This window comes from Ammodytes marinus, assembly GCF_949987685.1.
Source record: "Ammodytes marinus genome assembly, chromosome: 17".
NCBI classification, from domain to species: domain Eukaryota; kingdom Metazoa; phylum Chordata; class Actinopteri; order Uranoscopiformes; family Ammodytidae; genus Ammodytes; species Ammodytes marinus.
The window spans coordinates 11,772,969-11,788,484 of NC_137221.1; the positions used below are offsets into that span (position 1 = coordinate 11,772,969).

At 39.0% G+C, this 15,516-nt stretch overlaps 1 protein-coding gene across 1 annotated transcript in view; it reads left to right on the forward strand.

Annotated features, from left to right (window-relative positions):
- csmd3b (CUB and Sushi multiple domains 3b) overlaps positions 1-15,516 on the forward strand; it is a gene marked incomplete at both ends in the record, with an annotated part of 320,381 nt that overhangs the window by 67,685 nt on the left and 237,180 nt on the right. Inside the window, one exon of the mRNA XM_080046015.1 lies at positions 7,138-7,360. Within this exon, the coding sequence (XP_079902141.1) occupies positions 7,138-7,360 (223 nt within the window). The remainder of the gene's footprint in view (positions 1-7,137; positions 7,361-15,516) is intronic.

Sequence of the window (15,516 nt, forward strand, 5' to 3'; positions counted from 1 at the left end):
TCCATTTCCAACGGCCGCCAGATTCAAGGACACTGCACAGAAGTTCTACAATCCTTTGAGGGAGGATATTTACAATCATGAAAAGCTTTAGTGGCAGCAGACATTTCCACAGCCCTGCTATAAGGGACAAGCCAACAGCGTTATGTTATGTTTGTGCACCTTTTCGTGCCCAACCACCCTGTGTTTTATTGGTACAGCGCTGAGTTGGCCGAGATAAATCGAAAAACGACTCATTGCTTCCAGGCCGTAAAATATCCTGAAAAAGTCAGTAGCTCACATCACAGAACAAACATAGACAAACCCTCATATCCACCACACCTCCTGGCAATTCTTCCAGCCTCCAGTACACCTTGCTTTTTTTTCTTAGATGTATACAAACCCCACACAAAACATAAAGTCCAGGAACTCAGAAGCAGCAGTGGTTGCGTGCTTTTGATGATGTGCTTTTTTTTAATGACATAAAACTATACAGTTCTTCTGTAGTCTGCCGGCCACAAGTTTTGCTGTAAATAAAGGAAAAGAAAAATGGCATGGACTTCCGTTGAAAATGGTGTAAAATGGTGCCACTATTTTTTCATCAGCGTATTATTTGAGACATTTCAGAGCGAGATATTGCTTTGATGAAAGAGATCTAGCCCGTATTTCTAAATGAGGGTTCATTAAATCCTTTTGTCTTTAAGCTTCTTCTATCCAGGGAAGGTTTTGCTGAGCATGCACGCTCCTTTTTCCAGCTTAAGACGGCCCTTCATTAGTACCAGTCCATCTATTCACACCTAGGAGCTACCACAGTGCAATCACAAATCTTTCACAGTTTGCCAATTAGCAACTCTATTTAAGACTTCAGGGGGGGAAATGCCTTGCTTAAAGCGATACTCCTCCCCGAATATTTTTAGTATTAAACACACATGCCTTTCTGTAGACTTGAAAGGTGGCTCTAAATAGTTTGTCTTAATAGCTGTCTTCTGTCTGTGTGGAGGGTTGTCATCTTGAATGAACTGCATTCCTGGTTCCTGAAAGTGGCCCAGTTTAATCGCAAGAAACTTCATTAAAACTTGAACTCGAAGTATTGTCAATATTTTTATTAAAAGTGCTACGAGGAACTTTTAAATATTTCTGAAACTGTCTAATTGTTTCCTCTGATGATCAGAAATGACCTAGCCTGGTTCTACCAGACCATCGTACTTCATTTCATTTGTACAGAAGGTTTGGAACTGCTCAATTGACAAACGTTCACTCACTTGGAGGCGGGTGAAACCGGCCGAAAACCAACAAAAATCAGCAAAGCTTGTTCTTGCTCCGGCTTTAATGTATCGATATTCGGCAGCGTTGCCACAACAGACTGAATAGCTTCTCTCGTCCATATCCATTGTCTCCTGTGACTACAACTGAAACTGGCATGATGTCCACATATGAGTGTGTGGCTGTGTGTACCTCGGTGTGTGTATTTGTGTTCAAGTGCGCCTGCCTTTCACTGACCATTTGCCTCTGTGTGTGTGCGTGCGTGTGCGTGTGCGTGTGCGTGTGTGTGTGTGTGAGTGTGAATGTGTATAGAAGGGCTGTCAGTTTCGGTCTGGTAGTCAGCATAATTAGAAGTCTCTCTTTAACCCCTTTCTCCTCACTTTTTTCTCTCTCCCTCTCCCTCCTCCTCTCTCTTCCCTCATCTCATCCCTCTCCCTTCCTCTTAGTCTCCTTTCTCTCTTTCTATATTTCTCCATTGCTCACGCTCTCCCTCCTACACTCTTTCACCCCTTTTCCTCTGAGTGATGAGTTTTAAATCATCCTTTCATTCTTCGTGCGTTGATGAACGAGGTGAAATCTGTCCTTTTCTCTCTGTTTATTCTGCTTTCCATCTCTGTCCTTCTGTCTCAATAACGCTCTTTTTTCACTCCACTCTGTATCCTGGCTTCAATTTAATGAGGTTGCTTCATTTAGACTGTATGACACCTTCCAATGTGTTTAAGTCAGATAAACATTGTGATGGACTTAGTCATCAGGTTCTCCGTTGTGGATTGAAGGCTACAAATAGTGGGCTTTATTTATTTTAACTTTGCAAAGTTATAAGCAGTTCTTTACCAGTTGATGTAATATTGTAAAGCCACAAAATGCGCTCAATGGTGTTTTGTGCCCCCAAGGGAGCCTTCAAGCCAGCACTGAAGGCCCTATCCCCTAACCTTAACCCTAACCCTAACCTTAACCAGCGCTGCCTTGAAGGCTCCGTTGGGGGCACCAAATACCAAACACCACAAATGCCATGTTACAGCCTACTAAATATAAAAAATGGTTAGCAACTGGTTCAAATATATATTGTTGAAGGGTACATCTACACGCAGGGAAATGTATGGGTACTTCAGCAATTCCTGAACCTTAAAATCCAATATCCAATATTTTTTATTGCACATGAAAACAGAGTTTTTTTAAAATTTATATTTTGCTTTGTGTGTGATATTGTCGTTGTCCTTTAAAAGAGACATCATGAATGACTAGGACCCTGAGGGGACAAAAAAAACAGCAATTCAAATCCTGTCTCCTAATACAAGTAAAGCCGTAGGAGCATGTTAAACCAATATAGGCTTATGCATGACTCATGTTCATGGGTTGATACCAGATGATGAAAAGCAGTAGTATTTAGTATTGTAACAAAAAAGTAAATGGACACAACCTTCTTTTCCTCGATGCATTTGAGTCGCCTAAGAAATCCAAGCGTATGACCTCTACATCCGTCACTGTCAGGGCAGTCAAGTGTTACCTCTCTTGGGAATTACAGGATAGTTCAGATGACCTGTCCCTCAACCTTCACATAGCTTGACGGACTCTTTACAACATTCACTCAATCCTGTAAATAATGTGGCTTGTGTCACAGTTCACAACAGGGAGCCTTTTTTGGGTTGTTGAGAAGAACATCTCTGAAAATGTTGTTTTTCCACCATATTTCCACATCGCTAGCTACCATTTCCACGGAATGTTACCTTCATAGTACATATTAAGTCTTATTTTAGGCTCATAACTAAAACTCACCCCAGGGAGTTTACTTAAGACTGCATAAAATAATGTTTGCACTTTATTTAAAGTTTTAATTTGCACCCTCTCTACTGAAACATGTGGCGCGGTTTGTATGAGTGTGTGGCTCTTTTGCTGGCAGAACAGTTCATTCTAGTCTGGTAATAAGGTTCCATTGTGAGCTCAATCCCAAATCTTGTTCTGTTAACCCTTCTGCTCGAGGCACTGTTAGCACCGCAGCATGTCAACACAAAACATAACAAAATGTTGATTTCAGACAAACATGCATCAGTCAGTCTGTGTATTTGGCTGTCATAAATATTGTCATTCAGCAATAATTCTGTTTAAAAAGATCCAATATCTTGAGTCACCAGGAGAAGCAGTTGTAGAGTAAGGTGCATACATCATTTCCCGTTCAATTAGTTTGACAATAAAATAATTTTTTAAGGCGTCAAGTGAACTAGCTTCAACTTTGGTTGCTATATAAAATGCTATATGTATTCATGGTAAACAAATATCTCATAAGGAAGCCATATCAAAAATAGCATGAATCCACAAACCACTTTGAATTAAAAACTTGGGTGCAACTGCATCTTGGACAAGCAGGAATTGTTGAATCACAAAGAGTTGAATACAAATGAAACATGTTGAATAGAGGCTTGGATAGGATTCGATAGAATTTTTAATTTTTAAGTGTGGAAATGTGTTATCCTCAGGTTGATAACTGCTTATTGGACCATGAATGCATTTAACTTTTATAATACAATTCAATTCCAATTGACACCACATGGATCTGCTCTTTCTTAACCGGGCCAAAATGGCAGTTCAATAGGTTGTTTTCTTGTTGCGCTGTGCAACATAGTTTTATCTGCAGTCTCCTATAGATAAAGGGCGCAAGGCGTGCAGTGGCATTTCCAACCGTTTTTTTCTTAACGACCAAATAAATTGAAAGGAGCAAAAGGTGATATGGTTGTGTGGTTGGCGTATATGTCGGTTGTGTGTGTATGTATATATACAGTAAGCTCATTTTGTAGGTCTGTGTATGTGCATATGTGTTTGTCCTCAAATGGCACCATGCCTGTCTGTTCCAGTTCCCCTGAACTTCTCAACTCTGATTGGTTGTGAAGACACAGACATACTGGCCCTTAATTGCAGCTCACACTGCCATTGGTCATTATATCTGTCACTGTGATGGTCTGGGAATTGTCTGGGTAAATGAGGGTTGTAAAAAAAAAGCGCACAAACACACGGATACCCACACACACACACACACACACACACACACACACACACACACACACACACACACACACACACACACACACATATCAGCACAAACACAGTTTTTGGTGGTTTGGGTTCTGTCTTGGATAATTGGCTGGAAAAGCATCCAGTGGGGGATGGCCCTGCTGTCCCCATGGCCCTGGGCTGACATGGTAAATAACGAGGCTCATAAACATGAAAGGCAGGCAGATGATCATCCTGATTTGAGCTTTGCACTCAGAGGGGATCAGTTAAGGCCGCAGACTTGAAGGACATCAAACGTATATAGTAAAGAGAAATCTTCAATTCAACACATTCATTTAAATGAGGAATAAGTCACCAAAGGCACATACTGCTGCAGACTCATGCCATCATTATTCCTTTCTTTGTATCTATTACCAGTGTGATATAAATATGAGTAGTGGACAGGCATTTTAGCTTTGTACGATTAGAAAGTAGACAAAAAAAACGCCACAGCCAGCTGCACTGGATCAGAGAAAGTTAAATGCAAAAAAACTCAACAGGCACAGAGGTAGTGTGATTTACAAACACCAACTCCCAGTGAGCAGACGCTAGATGGAGTCTGATGTAACAGCAGGTTTTCTTTCCCTGCTGTATTGTCCACGTGCAGGATGATGCTAAATCCCTGTTAGCTCCGAGGGGTTTTGTGCTCTTGTAAGCTGACTCAGCAGTATGACTCCCCTGTGGAGTGGTACAACTGAAGAGTTCCTCCATCAGCGATCAATAGAGCTTCGCGAGAAAAAAAAATGCTTTGGAGCGACTTCCCTCCTGGACGCTCCACGGTTTCCATCCAAACTCCTGCGGTGTGTTTGATATTAGACCATCATTAAGATCAAAGGGAGGTGATAACGATCCTGATGTGAACCGCACAGTCCAAGGAGATCAATTACTTCTACCGTTCACAATTTAGGCATTTAGCAGGCTCTGTACACCCGGAGAGATTTTGGAATAGAGCAGCAAAATGAGCTTCACTTCTAATTCATCAGTACATGCAGCATGTTAAAAAAAGGAAGTGCACGCATGTAAACAAACTCTACTCCCCACTCCTCCTCTCACCCACATTACCAAGCCCTTCGAAAATATATAAAGCTTTAACATAACCACAGAAAATACTCAAGTGTCCGTTAATATTGAACCATTTAAACATAGTTCCAACAGTTGATCAACCATTTTAACTTAGGCTATGATAAACACAATAACTCATGCTTTGTAATCAGGTACCTCACAGGTGAAGCTATAGACATTCCACTAACTGACTGTAGACAGGAGTCCCAAAATGGCTGTGAAAATGATATGTGGCTATTCATGCTCAAATATACAGCACCGTGACATTGGATTTGGACACACTCAATTAAAGCAGTAAAGCAGCTGTCACAAAGTCAACATTATTCCTGTTGCAGTTGATTTAGTTGTGCATATACTCCTCTCCTCATAAGCTCTTGCCTCGTCTCCTCCTAACCCTGTCAACCTGCCTCAACATACATGGGGCCATAATGAAGAGCCTAGAGTAGCTCATTAAGATCTAATAGTATTTATCCTCCCTCTGTAAAGAAATAATAACCGGCGGCTGCATAGTGTGTGCAAGAGTTTGCGTCATCTGAACTGTTTTTTTTACTCATTCAATTAGAGACAGTGAGTGTAGATGCATATCTCTTAAAAATGACAGACAGACACACACACACACACACACAGGCACTCACGCTTATGTCCCTCAGTCACACATTGCTAGGTCATGTTCAAAGGCATTGCTAAAGCCGACTGACACAGACCTATTGTTGTCATGTCATTTTGACCTTTCGGTAATTGATTAACAAAAACAAAGACATAGCCATCTTTTGATCTTTAACAGGAACACAGGGATGAATTTCCAGAGAATGCCCCGCTCGCTTATTGATTTCACCTATTAAGTCAGGTGGACCGATAGCTTCTGTGGACAACTGAGGGGACCTGGGTTCAAGCACCCCATGCTGAATGTAACGACCAGCTCCCGGATCGCTGCTCTGAAACATAGCCTGCACTTTGCCCTCACTGTGGGGTAGGCAAGATTATGTTCCCAGCAGCACCACAAACTACCCACACATCGAGCGAGCCATAACACTTTCTGACAAACACTTGATTCAACAGATTTGGCGCTGGCTACGCTATATATATATTCCATTAATATGGAATTGTATATCAGCATCAAATAAACAGGGTTTATCAGACTCAAGCTGAACTGTTTGGTATCACTCATGCTGTCTTATGGCTTACAGTGCTACGTTGATGTTAAGCAATGATTTGCCAGACTTCTTTCACACCGTTACCTCTTAAAGAACTAATGAAAAGTGAACCATCAATGCTATTCACTCCATTTATTTAAAACAGTTGTGTAAAAAAAAATGGTACTTGTCTAGTGCACCTGGGTTTGGAGGGATACCGAATAGTAGTATTTGTGTACGTGTGTGTGTGTGTGTGTGTGTGTGTGTGTGTGTGTGTGTGTGTGTGTGTGTGTGTGGCTTTGGTAAACTATATTTGTTGTGTGAGTGCACACTGCAGTTGTTACTCGTGTCTCTCAGAAGTAATACTGAGCCAGATCTCAAACACACTGCAAGACACACACTGACTACTGCTACGACATGCACAGAGAAACACACATAGATTGCACACACATTAAATCAAATGTCCTTCTTGCACAAACACACACACACACACACACACACACACACACACACACACACACACACACACACACAAATGTTTTGTTTTAATGTTATCTCACCATTGCTGTTGGGTTGTTTATCTCTCCTTCCCTTTTGGTGAGAATAATGAAGACTATGTTAAAAAAATTAAATTCACGTCTCTTTTCCTCTCCCATAGGTTTCATCTACACATGTGGCGGCACACTGAAAGGCCGAAATGGCAGTATAGAATCACCAGGCTTTCCCTATGGCTACCCCAATGGGGCCAACTGTACCTGGGTCATTGTCGGTGAGGAGCGGAGTAGAATCCAGCTCAACTTTCTGTCATTTGCCATTGAAGAGGAGTATGACTTTCTGTCCTTGTATGATGGGCACCCGCATCCTGCCAACTTCAGGACCAGGTAGGACCAGTTCTTTATTTAATGCTAACTTGTAAAAACAGACAAAGATGAGGTTGGATGTTTCCTTTGTTTTTAATTATTTCTAATCCAACTCAGTTGGCTGTTAATTTTATACTATCTATTTTATACACTTTATTTAGACTACTTTCGCACCAAATTATTGGTGTTCCCCATCCCAGGAAAAATAAGATCCGCAAACACAGCATAAACACCCGTTATGGCGTATAGCCCATTCTTTATTATTAGGTTACCATTGATGTGCAGCCAGTTTCCACTCCTTTTAGCTGAAGTTATAAAAAGGTTTCTGCCAATTGACGATGAGTTGTAATGAGCTTATATGAAAACTGAAAACAAGTGCAGAAAAAAATGTGTTTCAAATGTTGAGTTTCGATATGAACACACTTTTTGTAAGAAAATAAAATTGAAGAAAAAGAGAAAAATAATAAAAGCACTTATGGCAACATAAATTCTGGTTGTTTAAACAAATAGAGATAAGAGATTATCGGTGTTGGGCTGAATTCTCTCGAGCAATACTACTGCATCGAAACAAATGACCCTGTATAGCACTGAAAGGGATAATTTCAGATAAGTTATCAAACTCTCTTTGCCTTATGATTTCATCAGACAATCAATTTACCCTCTATACACATTCAATCTTCTCTTTTTTAAGTCTCTGCAGTTAAAGTAGTATTAATTCATCAAATTAACTGTGAAATGTGAGAGGGCTGTGTATTGATATGTTGGATTTTCTCATGGACAAAACAGGTCGATACGAAAATTCTGACAGGTATTGTTGAACAAGTATGTCTACGATTAGGTTCCTCAAGTGCAACTTTAGCCGTATTTAGGCGAATATTTTGCATTTATTGTTCATACAGATCTTTATGTGATGCGTGAGGTATTCTGTAATATCTACGGATATGAATCTCAACCTGGAACTGATTCTTGGACTCAAGAATCTGAAACCTGAATCCAAGGAAAGCTTCTCACTCTTGGCTCATCTTCTTAAAAACAAAAAGGCAAAGGCACTTGTTTTCAAACACCACCCTTGGCCAGTTTCATAAAGGATATGCACAAACCAATGGGAGAAGCTCTGCCCGTGTAGCACCTCAACCCCAACAAAAGATAAAACAAACGAAAAAGATGCCAACTCTATGGCCAAGGAGATTTTGAGATGAGCATGGTTTTTCCACAAACAAGTTCATGTGTAGTTCACGGGCTGATGCTAACACACAACTCACCTGCAATCTTTGTTCAAATACTTTAAAGGCCCTGACAACTTGACTTCTCAACTTAGCTTCATTCACATGCAATTAGATTCAACATGAATACACAATTTCCCTTCCTTGAGAAATGTCTTGTTTGTCTTTTTGTCATGCAATGTAAAGCGCTTTGGGTCTGTGAAATACCAGGGAAAAGCACTATATAACTGGAGTCTATTTACCATCCACCATTGATTCTCTTACTGATTTGAAATGGCTGTTTCCTCAAATCAACAATTTTTCTTTCCTTCTCTTGACAAACATTTTATGTTCACAAGAAAAATTTATGATAACTGATATGTTTAAGGACAATGCAATAACATTTTAATTTCAGTCTTATTGAGCCTGGTCAGTTTTGGCCAGGTTCAAACACAAAACAGGGAGAGTGAATGCAGCTATACTGAATTTCCACTGTCACTTCAGGCTGATTTTCTTAGCTTGAATTGCATTGTCAACACTGGGCAGGTGCTCCCACTGTCGATGGGGGTTTCGGCTAAGGTCAGAAATGGATTTTGTTAATAACATCAAGTAGTTATAAGGCAATTTCCACTGATGTAGCGCTAAGCAAGAAAATCGAGTTTTGGGTTCAATTGCAAAAAATAAAATGTGGATCATGGAGAGATTAAATGAGTCCTCTTGATACTTGGGTCGGCTGCTGAAAAGCAATTCCCTTGCCGTGGGGAATGAACCGTGTTCATTTGGTTCAACAGGCATCATTTCTAATCAGCCAGCTGCGATAATCAACCTTTCTCAGACACTATGGTGGCTTTTAGTGTTCAAATTGCCATACAGAGTTTAGAGTTAATTAAAGAAGAAGAATAGAACAGAATAGAAAGGTGACTGTGAAACTTTCCAACTCTTGTACGTTATTCCCAATATGTCCAGGAAAAAAGAGGGGGATAGCAAACACATAGAAGGACAGAGAGAAAGTGAGAGATGCCCTCTGTGCTCTTATTGGTTGATTAGGATTTCCTGCTTATCTGAGATAACAGGAAAAGGATATGCCGCGTGAGTGTGTGCTCACATGAATTCACATGCATAGGTTGTGTAAGAGCACAAGCCATGTGTGTGAGGAAGATTTATGGTCTGCATAGTTACAATCGCCCTGCTAGTTAATCCAAATTACCTCTGCCTTCTTAGTCTCACTCTCACTCTCACTCTCAAACACACACACTCTCTCTCTCTCTTTCTCTCTCTCTCTCTCTCTCTCACACACACACACACACACACACACACACACACACACACACACACACACACACACACACACACACACACACACACGCACACACACACACACACACACACACATGCTCTCGGACACAGGGCAAAATGGTGATTAAAAGGTCTGATCCATTAGCAAAAAAAAAGGTAATTACGGGGAGAGTGATTAGCATGGATCAATCAGAGACACACATATGCTTCTGCATGCTCACATCGTAAACAAACACCGGTCTTTCTTTGTTAAATTCTGGTGTCACGAATGCAACCTAATCTCTTGTGTTTTTTGAAGGGAGTTGTTCAAATTAGCGTCTAATGTTGCATGAAGAACACTCACATCCTCTGAACGCCTTATTTATAAAAGTGTATCAAAATATAAACTCCAGCAAGTCAAATGATAAACCTCCAAGGGTGATGCTGCTTTTATTCAATTTTTGGAAACGCTACACATGAGTTTCACCACACATACACTTTAATCAAGTTTTTAAAGTGATTTTCCAATGTTGAGTTTTTTATCCCTTGATTGCTGCATGTTCTAAAGCCAGCAAGGTTCAGTCTGTTGACAGCACAGCAATCAGGTCAGGCACTGTATCTGGCTGATGAAACATTTTAATAACTGACTTTCATGTTAAACACAAATTCAAGCAAGTTCTTCAATTGCGAAATAACAATCCCTATCATCCACCCTCTTCATGGCATCTGTGCACCCAACTCATACGATGAAAGGAGCTGCTCTTGTTCATAACTCTCTGTGCCTTGTATAAGCAAGGATGTACAGACTCACTGTGACCCCAACATATTTGACACATTGATATTGCATATAGGGCTTAAAAATACAAATGTATTTAAGGTGAAAGCAGGCTTAATGGTATTTCTGTTTCTTCCAGGAGCTTTTCAAAACATATATTTTCTCAACTAGAACTCAATCTTTAATGCTGTATTTGAATTGGTAATTTGGTTCAAGTGAATTAATTCCGATAACAAGATACCCCATGTGAAAAGAAAATGAACTGCAAGGTTGGGAATAACTGAAGGAAATGTGAGCGAAAAAATAACAATTGAACTATACTTAAAATGTTCACTATCTCACAGGGAGAGTTTTCTTAACTGCATTGATACACTATTTTAATTACTATGATACAACTATATAATGAAACATAGTTCCTGATTTAGAAAACATTAAAAAAATCATTAATAGTGTTATTTGTTCATCTCACAATCACTATTGTATATGACTGGTCTAACTTGCCCTCGTTAGTAAACTTTCACAAGGGAAAAACATATTATGTGATATTTGCATATTGGATAATTTTGCGAGAGAATATCCTGACTGGACTTTTTGTTTCACCTATTTAATGACCAGTGACCTTTCCCTAGCTTTACAAAGTAGTTTTAGTTACCTAACCCTTATTAAACCTTAATCATACAGTACTTTCCACATGCAGATATAAGATAAATAAATAACATTTGCAATTGGTAATCAAAATATATTGCCTTTGAAAATAATCAGGCTTTTGCTTATTTCCATTACCAGTATTATGTTTGGTGTGTAGTATGCTCAGCAAGTTGTTAAAGCTCCCATATTATACACTTTTCGGTACTATTATACACCATATTATATGGTCTTAGTGGTCCCTAATACGTTTTTCTTTAATTGTTTGCTGAAAAAAACTTTCAGATAATTTATTGTACTATGCTGATGTTCAGCTAATCTCACAATGGCCTATTTTTTAAAAAGAGCTGCAGCTCCCCTCGTAAATATACAATCTTTGAGCTCCCCCCACCCCCTGTCCGGAAGCGAAGCCAGATGCGCCTCGCCCTCTGTCTGTCAGGGCCGTGGACCAATAAGAAATAGGGGTGTGGGCTGCACAGTGGAAGCTTCTGGCTTTCCAGTTTTTGAGGTCAGAAACGAGGAGAATTCTGACTGGAGTATATTGGGGGGAGGGGTGGGGGTTTCAGAAAGGGGGAGAGTGAGAAAAGGAGAGATTGTTATTTTTTAAAATATTTTGGCAGTCTCTAGGCACACCGTGGACCCATGGATATGTTAGAACACATTTAAAAAGTGCATTTAGCATAATATGTGACCTTTAAAATACCAGTGATATTGGGATTTTTTATTAACTTGAGCTAGCTCTTCAGCCAGGGCTTTGTGTTGTTGTGTTATTGTTTTGATTACACAAACTAATTAGAGATAGTTTTATTCACAAAATAATCAAAATGACTGCATTGGTAATGTAAAAGTGTGTCAGTATATTTGTGTTGCCTGTGACATGAGAACTGTAATGGAATGATAGGTGGAAGCATTCAATACATTCATCCATCCATCACTCTTATAATTGCTTTTTGATCACTGTCTGTTGTCAATGCATACGTAATTTCAACTCATTCACATCCCAGCCATTCATGCTAGTTTAAACCCTCTTTGCTTTATGGCCACCTGGGCACCTGGATAATCCAATAAATATATCCATTAATGTGATTCTAGTTTGCAAGTTAACCTACTCATTAAACAGTGGAGACAGTGTCACAAAGAGAAATAAAAAAAAAGACAGGGAAATGGGTGACAGAAAGACAGAGCTGGGAGGGAATAACAGAGTGTGTTTGTATTTAATCATATGGGAGCCTCCTGACGAGTGCTTGATTTATCCGGAGAGACCCTTAAACAGACTGTGTGACATTTTGAAATTAAACTGTTAATTGTCTTCATTGGCCATTTGTCACATTATCTTATTGGCTCCTCAGCCTGTCGTTATCCTTTTGGTTTTTATGTCCGTTCCTTTTCTATTAAATAGATAGGCCTAATGCTAGTTCAATTTATTTTAATACCTGATAATATGGCAAGTGCTTAACAAAGCTAAACTTAAATATGTCAAGGTAATTTATTTCCACACAATATTATTAAGTTATCAAATAACCTTAAACAGATACTGCACGGTGGATTAACATTCTCGTATATTTTTGTTCTTTCTTTCTTTCTTTCTTTCTTTCTTTCTTTCTTTCTTTCTTTCTTTCTTTCTTTCTTTCTTTCTTTCTTTCTTTCTTTCTTTCTTTCTTTCTTTCTTGTGGAGCAGGCAAGCACTATTTTACTATGTTGTCAAAAATATGCATAAAGTTCAAAATCGTTTCCTTGTCCCCTTGGTTGTTTTCATTCTGTCACTGTGTGTGGTTGTAGCCAATGTATTCCTGTGTCACAAGCTGCTATTTGAAATGACTTGTCTCCTGTCACTCACTGATGTTTAAAGTAAATGTCAAAGCCTGGTAAGGTTGTGCCACATAAATTGTTTTAGTAGAATACCCGAGTCGGACAACAAGTAGACTTCAGAGAATTAAACAGCTGTCTGCGAATTAATAATGTATGAGCGCCAAGAGATCGTCTTAGTATTTGGGCAAGGAAATGCAAGCACTAAACGATGGGAGAAACATGTCTGCCTTTGCCAGACTTGCAGGGTTTAAATAGGAAATTATGATATTGAGGATTTAATCCTAGTGGTGTGTGGGACTGATTACATGTTGCTCACAGTCAAATGCTAATTTCTCATTGCCGTCAACATACAAAATCAAATCAAAATCTTTTGGGTAATTTCAAAAGAAAGTAGGTCACATCGTTCTGAAGTCAAGTCATGGTGGGGTTTTGAAATATGATGAATCAATCCACAGGAAACAAGGGAGTGTCTCAGAGGAATAATTGGGATTATTTCAAAGACTTTGAATGCACCACTTTCTGAAACACTGCATTTAGACTATTTTATGAATAACACCAACGCTTCAATGAGGTGGAATTTCAACCAATCCACAATTATACTTAAAAAAATAAAATCAACACAGCGCAAGGAAATCACTTCTCACATCCAGGGAAAAACAAATGTTCAGATGCCTATAGTTAGTGAAGTCAAAGGCATTGGATTACATCTTATTGTACACATGTAATGTGCCATTATGAAAAAAAAAAAAAAAAAAAAAAAACAATAATAGTAGTGTTGGAGATAAACAGTTCCTGGTCTCACTATGATTTCCACTTTTATCATTTTCATAATGCCAGTCTCATCATAATTGCTGTGTTAATGGAAATCGGAAATATCCATTGCAGCATCCAATAGGATGACTTTATGGTGTCCATGCTTTCAAACTCACTTGAGGTTTTGGCTATAGGCCTACTTACAATGTCAAGATTCCATTAATATATAGGGGAAAACACAGAACAAATTAATATATAGTGTTAACTGGTTGCAGTTACAGTGAGAGTCAGTGGTAGACTATGAATAACGTCATGCATACAACTTCTAATTAAAAACACTTAGCCTAACTGTAAAAGTTCACCATTTGATATTATGTGCTTATGAAATAATCTCCGAGGTTGTGATGTAGTTTGTTTTCTCTAGGTCAAATTTAAACCATTATTTACAAATTGTCGATTTATATAGAAATATTCCAATTGTCTGATTCCCCCTGAATGCAACATGAAATTGCGCATCATGTTCTAATTACCAGCGCAAATTCAGGTGTGGAAAACAAATTTTAAATCCAGTAAGTAGCATAATATTAGCCTATTATAAACAAATTCCACCTTGTGTTGCCAAAACTCGACGTTTCATAACTAAGAAACAGTTAGGTTAGCCAGCATTTGGTAACGTTTAAAATTAATATCCTAACCGCTATCGCCTCTATGCTAGCTATTTCAGTTTTTTGCTAATAGACTATTTGGTAGCTAGCTGCTGGTTATGAGTTTGAGGGATAAGTTTTAGGTCCTATGTAGGGGTACCCATTCCTTTGCTTTGTCTAATGGGTCTTATTATGTTCTATATATTTATTAAGTATTAAATATAGGGTACTCTGTCTGGGTAGGTTGCAGCACTTCTTTTGTTCAGGTTCAGGTTACTTTATTCGTACCCGTAGGTAAACTTGTGTTGCAGTTTAAAAGTGAGCTTCCGTCACACAGTTAGGACAACACATACACACAAACACAAATGGGACAGTTACATACAGTAGGCTAAAACAATTAAAGTGCTCCAGTGCTAATCCAAATTTGGACACTTAAAACTGACCAACATAATTAAAATATAATAAAACCCCGATAAATTGATCTAAAAAATCAACAAATAAATAAATAACACATACAAAATTAATGTTGTGCAGTGTCTACACAAACCATTGTTTTTAAATATGATTTATTTTTTAGTCTATGTGAGAGCATAGCAGTTTAGTTCAGTCACTTTACTGTCAAGAGTAAGCAATAATCATGGCATGGAGTTGAACATAGAGCCCTGCAGGAAAATGAGTGCCTGTCCCTGAAAACAGAAAGCAATACATCAGAATATTGAACTGGGGAACATTGGGACCTGTTAGTATAGGCTTATGCTACCCTATGTCCTTTATGTGTTCCGGAATATGTATTTCTTATTGGTATATACTGTGTCTTGCTATTTGGTGAATTATTTTATGTTGTTAGGTTCAAGACCAGAAACTTCCCCCAAAAATTATAGCTGTATTCTTTGTCACAGCTGTGTTAGAAGAATGGGTGGAAGTTTTCCAGTTGGGGAAAACAGCAGGCCTGTAGGCTTATTTTGTCAGGTGTCACCGAGGCAGCTCCGTGACGTGACAGTAAGCTGGGATGCCCCCGGAGCCGGTGGAAGTGCATCTCTGTCTTTAGGCAGGTCAGTGAGTGAGTGACTGAGG